We start from the raw sequence: 20,768 nt of genomic DNA, 5'->3' as shown, positions 1-20,768 counted from the left end.
CTCTGTTTCCTGTTTCTGAATAAAAGGCTGTAAGAGCAGAAAGAGGAGGAAGTGAGCGGTACACCAGGCTCAGAGACTCTGACACAGGCTGAGAAAACTGACCCACTGTCAGAACCAGGACCCAGAACCAGGAGGGACCAGACCCTGATCATTTTAATCCTGACAAATTAATGATTATTTAAAAAAAAAAAAGATTAGAAACAGAGGATCAGAGTCAGCCTGGAGTATCTGAAGATTTAAAACATCTCTGTTAGCTCTGTGTGTGTGTGTGTGTGTGTGTGTGTGTGTGTGTGTGTGTGTGTGTGTGTGTGTGTGTGTGTGTGTGTGTGTGTGTGCGCGCGCTGAGATGAAAGTGGGTGTTTCCAGAATATGACGGAGCCGCGCAGTGGGCGTGGCCTCCCTCCCCTCACCAGCCAATAGGAAGCGCGCGCCTGCGTGTCTCTCCCAGCTGATCGATGAGTCAGGACGCGGAGCTGAAACGGTCTCACTTGTTGCTGAGCAGGAGCCGAGAGCGTCAGCTGAGGACCCGAGACCACATCCAGACCCTGACTGCGCTGTGAATCCTCTAAACCCCCAAACCAGGACCAGGACCAGGACCGGGATCTGTTGTGGACTCGCTGCTCCGCTCTCAGGTGGGTGGATCTGCTCCGTCCTCTGTCTGCTGATGAAACCTGCTCGGTGGACACGGAGCGGGGGCTGCAGGAGGCGGGATGAGGACAGATTATCGATCATTCCTCTTTAATCTGAGTGTTAGGGAGAGCAGCTCTATGTTTGTATATCTATACCCGAGCGGCTGCTGCAGAGCTCCGTAACAAAGATGATGATGATGATGATGATGATGATGATGATCGATAATCTGATGATGAGCTCTCATGTTGCTGAGGAACAAAGCAGCTCCCACATCAATCTGTTTATACAGAGACCATCAGGGGGTCACAGCCAGTCCAGGGGGTCCAGGTCTCTGTGGCAGACCTGATTAAAGGGGGGAGAGGTTTCTGTGGCACCTGTGGTGTTCAGGGTTGGTTTGGAGGATTAAAGAGGGGTGTGGGGTGATAATCTGGGTCTCTGTGGTCTAAACTCAAAGTCCTGCTTCCTGTCCTTCCTCCTCCACGGTGAAGCTTCTGGGTCTGGATCAAGTTCTGACCCAGGTTGGTCCATTTTTCAGAACCTTTCCCTCAGATTAGACAGCTGATGAAGAGTCAGATTATGTGAATCTGCTTCATGTAATCTGAGATTTGGAGGTTTCAGAAAACAGTCATGTCATCCCAGGGTGTGTGTGTGTGTGTGTGTTTGAGGTGTGTGCCTGCTGGGACTTACCTCAGGTGACTCCTCTTCAGGTGGGAGATAAACCTGGAGTGTGAGGGCGACCTGGTCTCCATGGCAACGCCTGTCTGCTCTGATTCACAACAGTTTGATTTCATGTTGAGTTTTTGTTTCCTGACCCAGCGTCAGCTCCTCAAACTGAGACGTTCCTGTGGCTAAAGCTAATCTGGGAGAGGAATAATCTGAGGGATGGAGCTCCAATAATCTGAGGAGAGAGCTGAGGCAGGAAGGAAAGGAAGACACATGAGCTCAGACTGGATCATCAGGTTGTTCAGCATTCAGGCGTCTTATCAAAAACAGCTCCCGGGCGCCGGCGGCCTCAGCGTGAAGCGTGAAGCGTGTTGTTGGAACAAACACCAGCGTTTCTGTCCTCAGTCACTTTTTATGATTGTTGTGTTGACTCATTGATCCACGGCCTGCTTTAAAGATAATCTGAGATAACAGTGACTTTATGAGCTCAGTGATACAGTGAGACGGTGACCTCAGTTCACACAGAGTCACACTTCCTGTACGTTTACAGTAACTTACTGATAAAGAAGTTTTTACTGGACATTTATCTATTTATTTTACACCATTAATGTGTTTTGATTAAAAGTGTCATAAATTTTGAGTTGATTTTTGTGTTTTCCGTAATTTACCCAAAAGCAGTGAAGATATGACAGAGGACGGAGCTCTGAGGCTGCGATAAAAACAAGTTCAATCAAAGCTGTAAGCAGCTGGTCCTGGTTTGACCTCCACTGTCAAGTTTTCATCCTTTTATAAATAACATAATGTGTGTTTTCCCGCCTTCAGTGAGTCACATGACCAGCTGCATGGAACTCTCAGTCATTGTGACATCATCACCAACTGCTGCCCTCTCAGGAGAGAAACTGACTGAAGTTCTAGAATCATCTCCTCATAGCTGCCACAGTTTTGACCAAATCTCTCTGAAAATCAGATATTTGTGTAGTAAATTTTGTCAGGAAGCCATCCATGACATTTTTAAAGCTGTACCTCTTTTACTTTTTTGTGTAGAGGCCTAACTGCTGCAGTTTGTGTGGAGCTGGATCCTCCTCTCCCATTCATTATAACAGGAGGAGCTGAAAGAGCTTCTTTGGGGTTCACTGACTTTGAGGGATCATCATTTAAAAACTGTTTGAGAAACAACAAATTCATGCAGAGATTTTATAAAGCAGGGTCCACTCTGTCATCTGAGCGAATTTCAAGCAGATACCATTAACGGCCTAGGAGAAGATCATTTTTGTTTCCGGCCCAAAATTTGGCCAGACTTACTTTGAAAGGCAAATTGCTGGCTTCCTGTCTGAGATTGGTCACGCTGACGTTGGTTTGACCCCTTTAGGGCATTCTTACTCCCATTGAGAGCTATTTTAGTGTGCTGAGGTGGCGCCAGAGAGTGCATTTTGGTACATTGGGGTCAATTTTTGTATTATATCGAATATCGAATATCAAGCATGTTTAGGGGGTCAAATTAGGGCTCAAAGAGCGGAGGGAGTAATAATCCAATCCAATCCAACTTTATTTGTTAGGCACTTTAAAAAAACAACCATAGTTAAAAAAAAGTTCTGTACAGGAGAATGAATAAGATACAAGATAAAAGAATAGACATAAAACATAAATGAAATGAATTTTTCAAAGACTATGAGCAAAATAAAAGACATAAAACAAATTGAAATGAATACAAACGCAGAAGAAGCAAAATGAAATACATAAATTTAATAATAATAATACGAAAGAAATGGATAAAATACAGTAGTGTTTTCTCTCGAAGTGCGAGGACACTAAATATCTTTTCATTCAAAACAAGATGAAAAAATAAGACGTAAGAGAGATGAAGACAAAGCTGTTTCTTTTTTTTTGTTTTTTTGTGATCAATTATTTATTGATTGATTTTTTTCAACCTCTGTAGCAGTATAAACACAACATGAATGGTACATCCCAACCATTTTTTTTTTTTAAATAACAAACCAAGTAGGAGGAACAAACCAAGAAAAAATAAAAACACATCCCATCATGGTATCACAGGAGACGAAGCTGTTTGTATTTTTCTTCCGACTCAGACTTCAGCAGAAGGAGCTCACACTCACAGTGAAAGAGTGGGAGTCATCTCTTTAAAAACTGCAGAATCTGAACAGATATCGAGGGTTGAGCAGTTTCTTTGATCAGCTTCACGCACCGTCCATCGTCTGAGGAGGTTTCACTTCTTTAAAGATGGATTACAAAGCATGACGCCAGGTGAAAGAGTGAAAGAGTTCAGTTAAAGCATGAGAAACGACAGCGCTGGCGTCCTCACAGCTTCACACTTTGATTCAGAGGTCGGTGTGTGACCGTCAGACGAAGAGAGAGCAGGAAGAAGAGACAGAATCTGGTCTGTGTGCTGTGAAAGGTGTGAAAGGTGTGGAAGGTGTTTCAGCGCCCCCTATCTCCTCTGTCCCTGTGACCCGGTCAGAAATACAGTGTTAGCAGGTCACCGTCTGCAGGGTCAGTGTGTGCACTGACTGAAAACACCACAGACCACCATCCACCAAGCACACAGAGCAGGCTAACATGCTAACATGCTAACACAGCACTCCAGGCCCAGGCAGTGAAAACTGAAGCAGACCCTGATCCTCCTGCAGACCAGAGAGGAGGTTTTCCTGAACTGTAGCCACTCCTCGCTGCACGCCGTGTCCTGTTTGCTGAACTCGAGCAGAAACGGCGAAGCAGCCGAGCAGAGCGAGCAAAGTTCACCTGGACAGGACTCAGGTCTGCAGCTACTGATCAACCAGCCGTCAGAGGTGTGTGTGAACACACTCATCTCTCTGTCACTGTGAGCTTGTCTCCAGCAGAGAGACTCGTTTCCACTTGACCCACTTCTTCTTCTTCTTCTTCTGTGTCGGTGCCAAACAAACATCTGTTGTATCTGGAAACAGAGAGAGCATCACTTCCTGTGTGCCACAGCACATACCACCACAACACAACACACACACTGTGGCGCCTGTTTGAACCCTTCACACTGTACACGCTTTGTCAAGAAGGGCTGTAAGCAACACCTCAACCACGCCGTGAAAACGCCGTGAGACTGTCACACAGAGGCTCTGCTGTTTGAGACGTTTAAACCGTCATGTCAGACATGGACGTGGTTTCAATGACGCCAGCAGCAACGGTTTCAAACACAGTGAAGTCAGCGGCTGTGGTGGAAAGGCTGACTCAGCCTGACTCTTGGTTAAACACATGTGCAAAGGGGCGGAGCTTCACGCTCGCCGCAAACAGCTGCAGGGCGCCCAGCTGTGAGAGAAATCAGCTGAGACTGTGAGTGAGCAGAAACATGGAGGACTCTTTAACGCTACACAGAAACACCTCATTTTGTGTTGGTGTGTGTGTGGTTCTGGTGTTTCTGCAGCCAGCCCCCAGTGGACACTGTTGGTACTGCAGTTACCTATTTGAAGATTTAAAATGAGTTTCTGATCCTCTCTGATTGGTCAGACTTCACAGATTGTTTCTGATCTTTTCTCAGCTGAGTCTAACTCAGACCACAGTAAAAATAGAGCGCAGCTTTAAGAAACCAGAATTTCCCTTTTTTTAAATCCTAATAAAAGTCCAGCCCGCCCACAGATAACCTCCTACACGTCCTGCTGTGGCCACAGAGACAGAGCAGACGAGGAACTGAACAATCTGAAAACAAATAAATAAAAGGTGATTATCGACACGTTGCTTTGTTTGTGGGCGTCTCTCTGAGCTGTGATTAAAACCTTACGTAATTATCTGCATCGCAGCAGAATAAACCATGATAACGGATCCTGTGGTTCAGTATCAGACTCCTGATCCGTGGTGATCCTGAGCGTGTTGGTGTGGAGGATCACAACTTTTAACCACAGGATGATGATGATGATGATGGTGATGATGGGCGTCAGACCGCCTCACAGCGTGCAGATCCATCACGAGACACAGAGCTGGTTTAATAATCCCTCAGTCTCTGATTCCTGCTCCACAAACATCAGAGTTTTAATATCAGAGAGTGACTCAGACCAGGATCTCCCACGCAGACTGTGGTCACACCAGACTGAGCTCTGTGTGTGTGTGTGTGTGTGTGTGTGTGTGGTGGCAGCAGCAGGTTTTCAGAGACAGATCCAGACGGCCTCACGTCGTTCAGGCTCCTCCTCATCAGATCAGGACTGAAGCAGCTCTGACCTGATCAGACCTGGACTCCTGGACTCCTGTAGTCCTCTGAAGGTTTGCTGTGGTATCTGACACCAAGACGCGAGCAGCAGATCCTTCAGGTCCTGTCAGCAGTGAGGAGGAGGAGGAGGAGGAGGAGGAGGAGGAGGAGGAGGAGGAGCCTCCACCATCTTTCTTTACTCTGCTCTGACTGACGTTTATTAACTCCAACAGTTTACCCGTTGTTTTTAATCATGTTTGTCAGTGATTGGTTCTCACTGTGTGAGGTCAGACCTCCTCATTGGTCCATCGTCACCCACTGATGACATCACAGCTCACCTGTCCCTCAGGTGTCTCTGATCCAGATGATCAGTGGTCAGTTTCCTGCAGTGTTGCGTGCTGCGTCAACATCAGCAAACTCTGCTTCAGACCCAGGAACATGTTCTCCATCAGGGGGCGCTGTGGGGGAAACATGTCAGGATGGTTTCATGACAGGATCTGGATCTGAATCAGGATCTAGATTGGTTTTTAGACTCAGACTATTTTGACCTGCACATAGAGTAGAAGAGAGGAAGGAAGGAAGGAAGGAAGGAAGGAAGGAAGGGGGAGGGAGGGGAGAAAGGAAAAAATGAAGGAAGAAAAAAATGGAAATCAAGGAAAACTGAGAAAAGGATGGAAGGGAAGGAAGGAAGGGGGATAGGAAGGAAGAATAAAGAAAAGAAGGAAAGAATAAAGGAGAAAGGTTGAAGAAAAAAGAGAGTAAAAAAGGAAGGAAGGAAAGAAGGTAGGAGGGAAGGAAAAGATGTAAGAAAGCAGAAGGAAAGGAAAGGGGGAAGGAAGGAAATAAAAAGCAAGGAAGGAGAACATAACTTTTCTTAGTCCCCAATATTTCCCCTCCACTTGTGTCCTCTCTCCTTGTGTCCTCTCTACTTGTGTCCTCTCTCCTCGTGTCCTCTCTCTTCGTGTCCTCTCTCCTCGTGTCCTCTCTCCTCGTTGGTCAGCTGATCAGTGGTTGAGTTCAGACCAGGATCAGTCCTGATGTTTGAGACCTCACAGAGTTTGGTTTAGTTTGTGACCTTTAGTCAAATACAATGATCTGTGTGTGTGTGTGTGTGTGTGTGTGTGTGTGTGTGTGTGTGTGTGTGTGTGTGTGTGTATGTGTGTGTGGTTGGGGCAGTCCCCTGCAGCTCCACAGATGACTGATCTCCCCACAGATAAAACACTCACACACACTCACACACACTGAAAACACTGAAAACACACTCACACACACTGAAAACACTGAAACACACTCACACACACTGAAAACACTGAAACACACTCACACACACTGAAAACACTGAAACACACTCTGGCATTTGGCCGACTCTGGCAGAGGTCGCTCGGCTGGTGCTGCTTTCTGACAGGAAGTGTGTGTTTCTGTGTGTTTCTGTGTGTTTCTGTGTGTGTCTGTGTGTGTGTGATGTCGTGACGGTGTCCGTCATCCTCAGACTGAGAGCTGGTTTGATGTGGAGTCTGTTTGTCTCTGCAGACCTGATGTGGTCGCCCCAGAGTCTGTGCTGGTCTCTGTGGTCACTGCTGAAACTGTAAACAGTGGGAGGAGACGCTTTCGTTATTGATCAGCTGAAAGGTTGAGGTCAGGACAGGTGGACTGAGGTGAGACAGAGCAGCAGGGTTCAGGGTTCAGGAGCAGGGTTCAGGATCAGGGTTCAGGAGCAGGGTTTATGGTCGTCACGTTTCTGAGAGTCGTTCAGATCTCAGCTCCTGAGCTGGGGGTGTTTTCTGGGCTCATACAGAGAAGCTGGGTCCTGGTTTTCAGGGAGCAGGTCTTCAGTGGTCTCAGCTGCTCGGGGACCAGCAGGGGCCACGGCTCAGGTGTGAACTCACAGCTGGCTCCGCCCCGTCTGTGGTCTGAGGGTTAAAACAAACAGCAGAGAGACTCACAGCTGTGGACCTGTTGGGCTTCCTGTCACAGCTGTGAGGTCTTTGCTCTGGACTCCTGGATCTGGATCAGTCCATGAGGGATCTCCTCCTCCTCTTTCTCCTCCTCCTCTGACCTCCTCTCTTTCTGCCTCCTTCAGGAAGTCTGGTTTGATGTCTGCGTCAGTCCTGTCTCCATGTGGACGCGTCAGTCTGCTGTGTGGACTCCTCCTCCTGGCCACGGCGCCGCTCCTCACCGCAGGTACGACCTCTGACCCCGACCTCCATGTTTCCATCAAACCATCTGTGAGTCAGGCTGTGAACAGAGACGTTTACAGTGAAGAAAATGTAAATCTGAAACTTAGAGACGAGAAGAGAAAAGTTTACAGTATTTCTGATAAAAACACAAACCTCTGGCGTCACCTGAGCGGCGTTTGAAGGACACGTGATGGTTTTATCATCTCTGCGTCAGGTGAAGGAGTTCATAGACAACAACAAACTTTTCATTCAGGATCTTCAGGCGTCAGATTGTGACCCAGCCCCACAAACATTAACCCAGAACTTCCTCCTAATTCATGATAATCCCAGATTAAGATCCTCTCTCTCTTTTATTACTTCATGGTGACTGATTGTGAAACCTGAACGTTTTGCATCAAGCTGCAGATTTCTGCACAGCTCAGCGCGTCCTCAGGCTGGTTCTTCCTCTTTTGATCGAAACTGAAGCCTGTTCAACAGTTTTTATTCTGATCCTCCTGGGATTTCTGCTCTGACTGTGGCTCTGACTCTGTCTCTGACTCTGTCTCTGACCCGGTGACGACAGCACAGCCGTACAGATTTACCAGCTGCTGAAAACATGGAGTCAGTCTCTGTGACGTTACACGCTGGTTTCTGAACACAAAGCTAAATGATGGTCAGCATATTCAGAGAGCTGACTCCAGCTAACGTCAGGCTAATCCAGAAACTGGATTCATCATACCAGACTAAATATAGCTCATTTTTAAAAACCGTTCACCTTAAAGTTACAAAAAATGATTCAAGCGTTCTTATAGACTAATTATTTTATTACTTATTATTATTATTTTAATTATAGATTTCATTTTTAATGTTGTTTTATTTATGTATCAATTTACATAATTTCATATTTTTATTTGTTTATATTTATTAATTAATTTATTTTCACATTTTTTCTAATTCTATTTATAATTATATTTATATTTGTTTATTTAGTTCTTTTTATTTGTTTTATCATTTACCTATCTATAATCTATCTTTCTATTTATATTTAACTGTTTATTATTTATTTATTTGTTTTCATTATCATTTATAATTCTATTTTTTATATTTATTTATTTGTTTATTAATTTATTTCCTTAGTTAAAATAATATTTATTTATTTATGAAACTTTATTTATATCTTTATTTTTTAATCATTTTGTAAAAATAATTTTCATTAGTTTGTTTTTATTTATATGTTATAATTATTTCCACAATTTTCAGAATTCCATTTTTTATTTTTATTTATTTGTTAATTTAGTTATCTACTTAATTTAAATAATTTTCATTTATTTATGAAACTTAATTTAAATTATTATTTTTTATTCATTTTTACAATTTTCATTCGTTTGTTTTAATCATGTTTTTTTTCATAATTTTCTCAATTCTATTTTTTTGTTTTTTTTAATTTGTTTATTTAGTTATTTCCTTAGCTTAAATAATATTTATCTATTTATGAAACTTTATTTATATCTTAATTTTTTAATCATTTTTATAATTTTCATTGGTTTGTTTTTATTTATATGTAATTATTTCTTCCACAATTTTCAGAATTCCATTTTTTATTTTTATTTATTTGTTAATTTAGTTATCTACTTAATTTAAATAATTTTCATTTATTCATGAAACTCAATTTAAACCATCATTTTTTATTCATTTTTATAATTTTCATTTGTTTGTTTTTTTATCATGTTTTTTTTCCATAATTTTTTCAATTCTATTTTTTTTGTTTTTATTTATTTATCTATTTAGTTATTTCCTTTATTTGTTCATTTTCATTTATTTATTGTATTATTTATAATCTATTTATTTGTTTGTATGTGTGTGTGGCTGGCTAACCACATATATTATAAAATGAATAGTACAAACAAAAGAAACTTTAAGTTAACAGAGAAAAGACGATAAATAAAGATAATTATTTAATAAAGCACAGATTCAGCCCACTTTATCATAAGGGTGTGTACGCAGTTTGGCCAAAGAAGCAGCGTTTAGCTCCTTTCATTCAGGCGAGTTATTGATCTTCAAACACTAAATCAAAGCTGTGAGCAGCATAAAAACGTCCGGGTGTTCTATGGTTGGATGTCAGAAACGATACGACACCGTGGAGTCAACTTCTGGAAAGTTCTGACCTGATTACAGCTGATACTGAGCTCCTGGTGTTCTGGGGTAAAAAGTGACCGTGCTAACTGGAGACAGTCAGCAGTTAACAGGGTCACACTTTACTCTGAAACACTGATGAATGTTTCTCTATCCAAAGTCAGGTCACCAGGTTTGACTGTTAATAAATGACGTTAGCTGCTGATTTCCAGTTTTTACTCCGAGCAGTTACTGAAAACGTTGGTTTGGAGCCAAACATGGACTCAGAGACTCAGCGTGGAGGTAAACAGTGAGTCTGTGGATTAAGGTGTAAAGTCTTTAATGGTGATTTTTCTCCTCTGACCCACTGTCACACGTTTGTTTCTGAAGCTGAAGCAGCAGAAACCTTCATTCTTCAAACGCCGCCTGTAAACGTGGAAAGTGATGAAACAGGAAGTGGGTAAGAGAGCAGCGGCTCTGGTCAGGACACGGGAGGATGTGAGCAGCTCCTCTTTATGTAAGAGCTTTCCTCTGAATCAGACCACGTGAGGAAAGAGAGAAAAGTCCATTCATGTGTAAACGAAGCTGCTCTGACCCTCCGCTCAGGCTCCTCTGAGGTCAGCGTTTGTTTACAGTCACAACGTCCCCTCGCTGAGTCTTCACGCCACGTTTCCTCTCAGCTGCAGTCAGAGCCACCCCCCATCCATCAGGACTCCATCAGCGAGCTGAGTCACAACAAAAACCACACCCCCAGGTGTTAGAGAGGTCCTACAACCAGGTCTGAGACCACATCCAGGGTCAAAGGTCGTGTTTTCTGTGAGACACAGCTGGTGGTTTTTCCCTGAAGACCCTGGTCCTTCATGTTGTGTAGACAGAGCCAGTCCAGCAGGTCTTTCAGGTCTATGAGCAGACTCCTCACAGACCGTCTGACAGGATGGACTCAATATATACAGCAGTGTCAAAAAACAGAGGTATAAAGTGCTTTACGCTGTAAAAACAAACAGTAAACAAATTAAAAAAGAGGTTAAAGACAAACACAAAGAGGAGGAAAAAAAGAAACTTTTAAATATCTAAAATAACACCAAATAAAGCAAAAGATTCCTAAATAAAAACAATAAAAGAATAAAACAATTCAGACAACAAAGAAAGGATTTAAGATCTTGCCCATGGTACTAAAGATATATTCAAAATAAAACGAAATAAAGTAAAATTAATTTAATCAAATAATTAAATTAAATTAAATACATAAATAAAAGAAAAAATAAATCTACTTTCATTAAATAATTAAATTGAATTAAATACATAAATAAAAGAAAATAAAAGAAAATAAAAACTAATTAAATTAAATAATCAAATTAGATTAAATAAATAAATGAAATAAAATAAAGTAAATAATTGAATTAAATTAAATGCATAAATAAAATAGATAAAATAAATCAATTTAATTAAATAATTAAATGAAATTGATACATAAATAAAATAAGATAAAACAAAATAAAACTAATTTGATTAAATAATAAAATCAATTTAAATACATAAATAAATAAAATAAAATAAAATGAAATAAAGTTAATAATTAAATTAAATTAAATTAAATACATAAATAAAATAAAATGTAATAAAATAAAATTAAATAAAATTAAATAAAATTTTAACCTATAAATGACTGGTAAAGTTTGTTGTGTTCAGTTTATGCTCACTTGCGTCCCCTCTCTCTGCAGGCCGGTTCAGTAACTGCACCCACCCCCTGGTTCCTGAGCATGGAGGCTTCCGCTGCGACCCGTCCCCGTGTCGGGGTTTCCACCAGAAGACCTCCATCCACTTCTTCTGCGAGCCCGGGTACCACATCAGCAGCAAGATCCGCGTCTCCAAGTGTCGCCACGGGAAGTGGGTGCCCCAGATCCCGTCCTGCGTCCCCGTCAGAGGTGAGAGTCCCTGATAGGTGGGACACCCTGTGACCCTGTGACCCTGTGACCCTGTGACCCTGACCAAAGCCTGTCCTCTGAGGTCTCACCTGGAGGGACTGATCCGGTCTGACAGCTGACCTCTTTAGATCATTGTTTTCATCCTGACGTGGAAACCAAACCTGGATCCAGACCTCACAGACCTGACCTGGATCTGCTCTGGTCTGACGTGTCCGTGGCTCAAACTGGGACGAGCGTTGTGGTTTAATGTCTTTATTTTGATGTGGTAAAGAGACGGCTGGCTCAGAGCTGGTTTTGATCACTTTATGAGCTGATAGTGTGTCGATAAGAGGACAGAGGACTCGCTGTGATCTACTTTTGCTCTGAGTTGGAGAAGTGACGTTGCTAAGTGGAGCAGTGGACAGGGTCTGGGACTCTGGTCTGACCTGGTTTTCAGGGTCAAAGAGAGGAAAACCTCTGTCTTCTTCTTCTTCTTCTTCTCTGCCTGACGTCCAGGTGGATTTCAGGACCAGGCTCGTGTTGAAACCCGTGTTTGGCTCTTTACCACGCCTCACTAACAAACTTTGTTTGTTGTTTCCACTCTTTGTGTTTGTGGACAGAGATGATCTGGGTTTATCTCTCACAGCAGCGATGAGTCATGACCACAGTGACCCAGATCCAGGCTGATAGATCGCTCGGCGATACTTCCTTCTTGTTTTGAGTTTGAGGAAGTGGGAGGTGTTATTTCTGTTGTTTTTCTCTCTGCGGGGTTAGAGAGGAGCAGGTGAAGTGTGAGCGCGCTCAGAAAGCGACCACCTCAGTCTGTGATCTGTCAGATCATCCAGATCCATGTCAGATCCTCAGAGGTCAGAGGGTAAATTTGACCTCTGACCTTTAGTTTCTCTAACTTTCCTCCCGGCCTGCAGCATGGCAGAGCTAACCTCCACTCCGCGCCCGTGTCGTGTGCGCCCTGGCCTACACGCAGAAACGCTGACACGCTCAGACTCTGCAGAGGAACTGGCAGCTCGGCTCCTCTCAGACCAGCTCCACTTCCTCTGTCACCATTCACTGAAACCCGCCGCGACAGGATGAGTGCAGAGCACGGCGAGGAAGCGGGTATGAAGACTTCCTCTGCCGTCAGAGCGGCGTGGAAATCTTCTGCCTGAGTGTCACGGGCAGAGACGCCACAGGAAGCGATGAGCGCTCCTGTCATCGATCTCTGATCTGATCGTTTCACTCCCCGCGGCTCTCTGGGTTTTTCCACTCAGTTATTTTTACGTTTGAGGTTTGACGTCACAGCCTCAGAAGTTTTCTTCAAGTTATTTCTGTTTTTTAAAATTTTCCAAAGCAGAACTTTCTCAGCTGCTGCTCGTTAACGGTTGGTTTGATGTTTACTCAGTGATTAATCTGAGCAAAGTTCAGCGTCGTCCACTTCACTGATGATTTACCGGAGACGTCATCGCCCCGGACGCTTCGGCTGATCACGTGACCTGGCACCAGGTTACAGGGCAAAGGACCTGGGCTCATGACCTACTTTAGAGTCTAATGTTTGATTTCATGTATGGTGGCCCTGAAGTGCCCCAAAAAAAACACACAAAAAGAAGAGAACATAATGTAAACAAAACAAAAACACACAAAAACGAACAAAAACGAAACATGACAAAGGGTTAGGACAAGTAGGAAATCAAAATAGCAAAGGTTAATTTTTTCTTTTTTGTGTTTTTGTTTTTGTTTTTGTGCAACCAATTATTTTGTCTTCTTTCTTTTTGTCGTCTAGTTATTTTTGTTTGTTTTTTTTCTTTGTTTTGTTTATCTTTAAAATCTTTTTCCTGTTTCCTTTTTGTTTGTTTATTTTTTTCTTTTTGGTCCTTATGTTTTTGTCCTGAACTTTTTTTTTTTTGTCATGTTATTTTAATTTATTTTTCTTATTATTGTCCTTTTTTCTTTTGATTTTTGTGTTTTTGTTCCAAGTTTTTGTGAGATTTTATTTTTTTATTATTATTTTTTTTTTTATTATAAGCATTTTTGTGTCTTTTTTTCTTTTAAATTCAACTATTTTCCAGTTTCTTTTTTTCCTCTTATTTTGGGGGTAATTTTTATTTTTTTATTTTTATTTTTTATTGTTGTTGTTTTCTTTTTTGGGTTTGTGTACCTACTAATTTTAGTTTCTGTTTATTCTGTTTTCTTCCTTGTTTGATTTCTTGTTTTGTTTTTGCACTTCAGGGCCACCGTACTTGTGACCTCCCGTTCAGCAGAATGCACAGATGTCTCTGTGTTTATTTACTAATGTCTGTGGTTTCACAGTACTTCACATCGACTGTAGATTTCTTAGTTAAAAAAATATCTCAGCTGTGCTCTTACTCTCCCTAAATTAGATTTTTTTTTTTGAGTGACCTGCACTGGGTCATTAATTAATCTGCAGATTATTTCAGTTTTTAGATAAACAAACTCCACGTCCCAGTCTGACCAAACATCAGGACCCACAGATCAAACTGCTCCTTGCTCTGATGGTCATAGCGTGTCCATCAGGTCCTCCTCTTGAGTCTGTTTTTCTGTGTCTGATCCAGATCCTCCTCCTCTCTCCTCCTCTCTCCTCCTCTCTCCTCCTCTCTCCTCCTCTCTCCTCCTCTCTCCTCCTCAGGTCCAAACATGAGCTCTGACGACAGAGACGACACGATGCCCAGCATGGCCACCACGGCGGTGGGCGTGTCCATCTTCCTGCTCACCACCACCGCCTGCCTGGTCGTTAAGTCCCGCCTCTATCCCTGTCAGTCACACAGGTAAGATCACACACCTTCACTGCTCCACCTACTGCTCCACCTACTGCTCCACCTACTGCTCCACCTACTGCTCCACCCGAGTGAGGGTCAGACAGAATTCAAGTAGATAGTTTTTTAAATTTTTTTTACAGCAGCTCATTTTTCCCCTAAACTAATCCAACCTGAAGCTCGGTCACATGATAGTCTGAACGATCCAGTTTGATCCAGTTTGATCCAGTTTGATCCAGTTTGATCCAGTTTGTTCTGCAAACTTTCACACTCCACCAGAACATCTGGACTTCTTTCTTACGTCTCTGCTAAAGCCACGCTTCACTTTTTCAGATTTAAACTCAGATTTAGATTCAGATTCAGATTCAGGAGACCCTAAAACCCAGGTCTCTGTGGTCTGGAGCGTGGAGCAGGTCTCAGGGACCGCTGAGCTCCATGTTTTGGGTTTATTGGCGTAAATGAAACTAGGTCAGGGTTTTGAACTTGACCTAAATGAACCGTCTCCTGTTTGCTCCTCATGTGGTCACTCTGTCTCTCCGTCCGTCCCTGCAGCCGCCGCTCCTCAGACCAGCTGGACCTGATGGTGGACGGACTTCCTGTCTCCCTGCCCTCCTATGAGGAGGCGGTCTACGGCAGCTGGGGGCAGCGCATCCCCGCCTGCTCTGCACCTGGACCCACCCAGCTCCTATTGGCTCAGGAGGCTCCCAGCTGTCAACCGTCAACCCAGAACAACCAATCAGACGGCAGCGACCACCCCCTCCTGTCCAATCAGAGCCCAGAAAACCCCCCGCCTCCTTACGAGGAGGTGCAGACGCCTCATTCCAGAGACCGGACGAGCGGGGAGGACATCCGGCACGTTGCACTTTCAGACGATAAGGACACCTGATGGACGGACAGGTGGGCAGGTGGGCAGGTGGGCGGGGTCATGTGACTACAGCTGATTTCTCGTGAGGAGAGCTCTGATTGGCAGCTGGCTGCAGAGGACACACCCACTGACAGCAGACGTCTGCACTTCTCCTGCTGCGTCAGGAAACTCTCTGTCCAATCACATGATGACCATGATAAGCTCTGATTGGCCGGTCGCTGGGACTGAAGCGACCTCTGGATAAACTTTGATTGTCTCGTTAAATGTTGGAGTGTGTGACGAATCTGAGCAGCCTTCTTTCTCAAAGTGTTTTAATCAGAGGCAGCAGCCGTGTCAAGGTGTAAGTGCCTGTGTGTGTGTGAGTGTGTGTGTGAGTGTGTGTGTGTGTGTGTGTGTGTTTTCAGTGTATCTCTGGAGACGTAATCCTTCCTGTCAGTGACGGGGCAGCGTGCTGCGTGCTGCGTGCAGCGTGCAGCGTGCTGCGTGCTGCGTGCTGCGTGCAGCGTGCTGCGTGCTGCGTGCTGCGTGCAGCGTGCTGCGTGCTGCGTGCTGCGTGCAGCGTGCTGCGTGCTGCGTGCTGCGTGTGTGTTTCTTTCTTCAGCCTTGTGTTGAGGCGTCAGACGGTCTGTGGAGGGACTGTGGCGTTTGGGGTTTGTTGCTCCACGCCGTGCACCGTGCTTATCTACAGACAGGGAACCAATCAGCCTTCAGCGTTCCTCCTGTCCTCTTTCAGTTTGATGATGAGTCTGATCCAGATCCGGGCCCTGGTGGCGTCAGTGTGGACACGCGTTGGTGCTTTAATCCAGTTTCATTCCAACAGTTTGGACCAAACCTCGACGCTCAGCTCGAACCTCGGCTGCGTCGTCTCTCCTCCCTGAACGTCTGGCGTCTGCAGAGCGACTGATGCCTTCACTGACCATGAATGTATTTTCTGTTGAATTAATCTAATCTATGATGTGGATTATAATATTTACAGATTATTTGTACATTGTATTATTGCACAGAATTATAAATAAATAAATGTTTGTTTATTTGACTCCTGGCCTTCGTTTGTGACTGACACCACAGACTGATTTTTTTTTTTTTTTTTTTTTTTTTATTTATTTTATTTTATTTGTACTTTATTTGTGCAATAAGACATATTAAGTTTAATTTTACAATATTCAAGAAATAAGTACTTAACTAGCATACTGCTTTCTTCTTATCTCTTTGAACACAGTTTAAAACTTATATCTACATTGAAGCCTCCATAGACATGCTTTTCTTTCTTTTGTTATTTATTTTTTATTGTTTACTTTATTTTATTTCAATTTTTTTTAATGTATTAATTTTCCCTCATTTATTTCTTAATTTATTTTCTCTTATTTATTTATTTGTTTGTTTGTTTGTTTATTTTTTTTCCGATATTTATTTTTCCCTTATTAATTAATTTATTATTTATTATTATTTATTTACTCATTTTCCCTTAGTCAGTGGCAAATCAAAAACTATATACATCCAAAGAGAAAGTATCAAAAAAATAAAATAAGTCAAAAAATCTTGTATCTACATTTAAGCCTCTTTGACCATGTTTTTTTTGTTTCTTTTGTTGTAATTTATTATTTATTTTTCCCTTATTTATTTATTGGTTTATTAATTAATATATTTATTTATATTCCCTTATTTTTTTATTTATTTTCCCATTCTTTATTTATTGTTTTTAATTTATTTATTTATTTTCCCTTATTTATTTGTTTTTAATTAATTCATTTATTTCCCTTATTTATATATTTATCTATTTATTTATTTTACATTATTTACTTATTTACTTATTTGTTTGTTTTACCTGATTTAGTGGCAAATTAAAAAAACTATATACATCCAGAGAGAAAGTACCCCAAAAAAATGAAATTAGTTAAACATTTAAGCCTTTGTTATTCATTTTTTTATTGTTAATTTTATTTTGTTTTTATTTATTTATTTATTTATTTATTTATTTATTTATTTATTTATTTATTTATTTATTTTATTTTTCTTTATTTGATTTTGTGGCAAATCAAAAACTGTATACATCCAGAGGGAAAGTACCAAAAAAATAAAATAAGTCCGTCAGTATCAGTAATTCAGCCTAATACACCTTTAAATAATACCAATAAAATAAAATAATCTTACACAAAGAAATCAAGTGAATTGCAGGAGTAAAATTAAAACAAATATTTTATCATTTTCACTTGTTACACAGTTTAAAACATTAACAAGCTGAAAAAAAAAACGGTCAGAGTAAGATGATGGTGGAGGTTTGGCGCTGCCCTCCTGACATTTCAACAGGAGCTGGTGATGAAGGGATTCATGGGAAATGATCAGAGAGGATGAGATCACCTCTGAAGAAGTTATTTCTCCCTCTGTAACTCTGCGTACGTCACGTCCTGTAAGTGGACCAGGTTTTCCACAGAAGCCGGTCAGTGATTAAACCCTGAGTCCAGGAAAACCTGAATCATCTCTGTGTGTGAAGTTAAAGGGCTGAATGTTCCTGTTTGTTTCATCACTCTGATGGAGTCATGTGACCCTGAAGTCCTCAGGAAGACCCGGCTCTGTGTGTAACCAGGGTGTGTCTGAGAACTGGGTCCAGGTTGATGAAAAGCAGAAGCTGGATCCTCGGTTTGAGGAAGTCCAAAGCAGAAGAGCTGATGGTGTTTACTGTCAGCGGTCAGCTGTTTGTGGGCAGGTGGATGGGCGGGTGGAGAGCAGATCATTGATAAAGATGGAGCAGACTGGACCACTTTCACTTTCACTTTCAGGGTTTAATCTGCTGGGAGCTGTGCACGTCCCAGACCCTGGATCCAGAGAAACAGGCCCAGACCTGAAGGAAACTCTCCTCTCTGAGCCCACCTGGACTTTCTCTGACCTCGTTTCTCTGGAGCAAAGAAACATCCTGAAGCTCTGTCTCTTCCTGCTCAGTTTCAGAGCGTTACACTGTCACTGACTCTCCCCCTGAGGCTCTGGTCCCTCGCTGTGCTCAGCTTTACTCACACAGAGATGTTGGGGGGTCAGAGATGTTGGGGGGTCAGGGAGGCCCTTCAGGCCCTGATCCGTGTCTGTGTCTGCAGAACGTGATCATCGATGTTAAAGCTCTTTGTTTGTCCTGCTCCATGAGGATCACCATGATCCGCCCTCAGATCCATCCCGTGACTCCTCATCAGGGTCAGACCCTGAGGCTGAAAACCACCATGAGATCCTGAACCACAGGGAGCAGGTTGGACCGGATCAGCTGAGACAGAGACACACTGAGCCTCACAGTCAGGAGGAGACACACACAGACTTCAGCTTATCTTCATAACGTGTGTGTGTGTGTGTGTGTAGGACAGAGTGTGTGTATGTGTGTGTGTGACACAGCAGCTGTACTTTTTCTTCTTCTTAGTATTAAGTTGAGAAACAGACGAACTCTGAGCGTCTTATGAGTCATTTATCAACCAGACTTATGTAACCAGGAGCTTTTTCAGCTCCACAGTCTGCTCCACGTGTGTGTGTGTGTGTGTGTGTGTGCGTGTGTGTGTGTGTGTGTCAGACGCCTCTGAACAGGAGAAGTGACAGAGTCAGATGAAGCAAATGTTGAATTCTCAGTTTTCAGTGAAACGTCTTCACTCAGTTCGTCACTGAAGGTGATGAAAAGTGTGTTTCCCCTCTTCAGTCAGCTGTTTCCTCCTGATCAGGCGTGTGTGTGTGTGTGTGTGTGTGTGTGTGTGTGTGTGTGACAGAAATGTCCTTTATTACATTAACACCTTTAGGAAGAGTCCGTCAGCTGTGGCGTGGAGACGGGGGCTGTGAGGGACCTTTGACCAATCAGAGGCCTGAAATGATCGACCTCAGAGAGTCTGCAGCTGGTTGGAGGCTGAGGCCACTCAGGTTAAAGGTGTGTACACACACACACACACACACACACACAGAGAAAACAGTGTTTTTACAGTGTTTATCTCTTATTGTCAGTAAAACAAAGTGTTGTCAGACTAAACATGAGCCAGAGGTTCAGAAAAATCTCATTTCCAGGCGTTAAAGACAGAAATGAAGTGTGAATTATTTATAAAAACTTTTTTAAAAAATCAGGAAATCAAACTGAACCTGTTTGGTTTCTTGTATTAAGACAGTTTTTACACATGGTTTGAACAAACTTGTGGAGTAATCCTCTCTGAGCACACAGTCAGGCTGATTTCTGATCTTTACGAACAGTTTAATCATCTTTAGTCTTTAATTTTTTTATTGTTTTAAGTCTGGTCTTACGGCCCACTTTATTCTCTGGCTTTAACACCGCCTGAGTTGTGTGCTCCTCTGTGTCTTTTAATTTATTTTATCTTATTTATTATTTTAATTCATGTTTTTTTTAATGTTTTATTTATTTTATGGTTTTTCTTTTGTACAGCACTATGGAGACGGTCTGTTTTCAAAAAGTGCTATATAAATAAAGTGGATTAGGATTTTAATTTCTTCTGACCTGTCAGCTGAATTTAACTCATATTTAGACATTTTCACTAAGAATAAAACAGGAACACTTGCTTGATTTTATTTTATTTTTTCAGTGAGGTGATATTTCAGCATTTGACGGGGGCGAAATAGACTCTTTAATTTTTTTTTAATTTCCTTAATTTTTTTTTTTTGAGCAAGAGGGATCTTAAAATGTTTCAGAAGTTTAATTTTATTTATTTTCTCTTTTTTTCCTTTTGAAGAGAAATTACCCAAGGTGCTTTAAAACAGTGTAAGTGTTTCCACAGGTGAGTGAAGGTGAAAGGTCGGTTAGGTCAGCTAACAACCACAGACCAGGTCAACTGCTTCACGTAATCCAGCTTTAATAATCTGACTTTTAATCCAATGACTGTGACTCACCGTCTCATAATATGACTGAGACAGGACGTTTTAAAGCATCATTTCCTGCCTCGTCTGACATCTTCATTTTCCAGCAGCTCGACTCTTTTTTAATGTTTCAGAGAAAAGAAGCTCCAGGATAAATTTCTGTTTAATCACCTTTAACGTTCGTCTCATATCTGGAATAATCTTCAGGTCATTTCTGGCGTCTGATTTTGACTTTTAAAGCTTTACTCAACAAGTTTCCTACATCTCACATATTTCGCCTCAGTGCAAAGAAAAGTCAAACTTCAGGTTTTAATCATGAGAAGAATCAAAATTATGAGACGGTGACTTTATTAACTTACCTTTATCTCATAACTTTAACTTCCTTTGTCGTTAATAAATAAAGTTTGGGATTAAAGTTTTCCGATCTAATCCAGTTTCCCTTATTTTATCAACTTGTTAGAAACTGGCCTTAAAGAGACAGCAGCTAAAACATGAGGGAGAGAAAAACAGAGATTACTGTGAGCTGTGAATCGTTTAATGCTACTACGGGGGCCTCAGAGGGACAAAATAAAAACTCAAAGAAACATAATACCCCCTCTTTAAAGAATGTGATTTTTTTTTTTCCTTGCTCTTTTTTAAATTATTTTTTTCTTTTTTATTTTATTTCTTTTTTTATTTTGATTA

The 20,768-nt window shown here is 41.9% G+C and overlaps 1 protein-coding gene across 1 annotated transcript; it reads left to right on the top strand.

Moving 5' to 3' along the window:
* The first annotated feature begins 443 nt into the window (after positions 1 to 443).
* LOC141798048 (sushi domain-containing protein 6) lies at positions 444 to 16,294 on the top strand. The gene is made up of 5 exons (XM_074679817.1): positions 444 to 632; positions 7,539 to 7,639; positions 11,448 to 11,651; positions 14,272 to 14,410; positions 14,951 to 16,294. The coding sequence occupies exons 2-5, from the start codon at positions 7,552 to 7,554 to the stop codon at positions 15,282 to 15,284; spliced, it is 765 nt and encodes a 254-aa protein (XP_074535918.1). The 5' UTR covers positions 444 to 632; positions 7,539 to 7,551; the 3' UTR covers positions 15,285 to 16,294.
* Positions 16,295 to 20,768: the final 4,474 nt, after the last annotated feature.

Source organism: Halichoeres trimaculatus, unplaced genomic scaffold, assembly GCF_033239565.1.
Source record: "Halichoeres trimaculatus isolate MK-OKI-2021-1 unplaced genomic scaffold, fHalTri1.1 fHalTri1_scaffold_9, whole genome shotgun sequence".
Lineage (NCBI taxonomy): Eukaryota > Metazoa > Chordata > Actinopteri > Labriformes > Labridae > Halichoeres > Halichoeres trimaculatus.
This window is presented reverse-complemented; position numbering and strand designations above follow the sequence as displayed.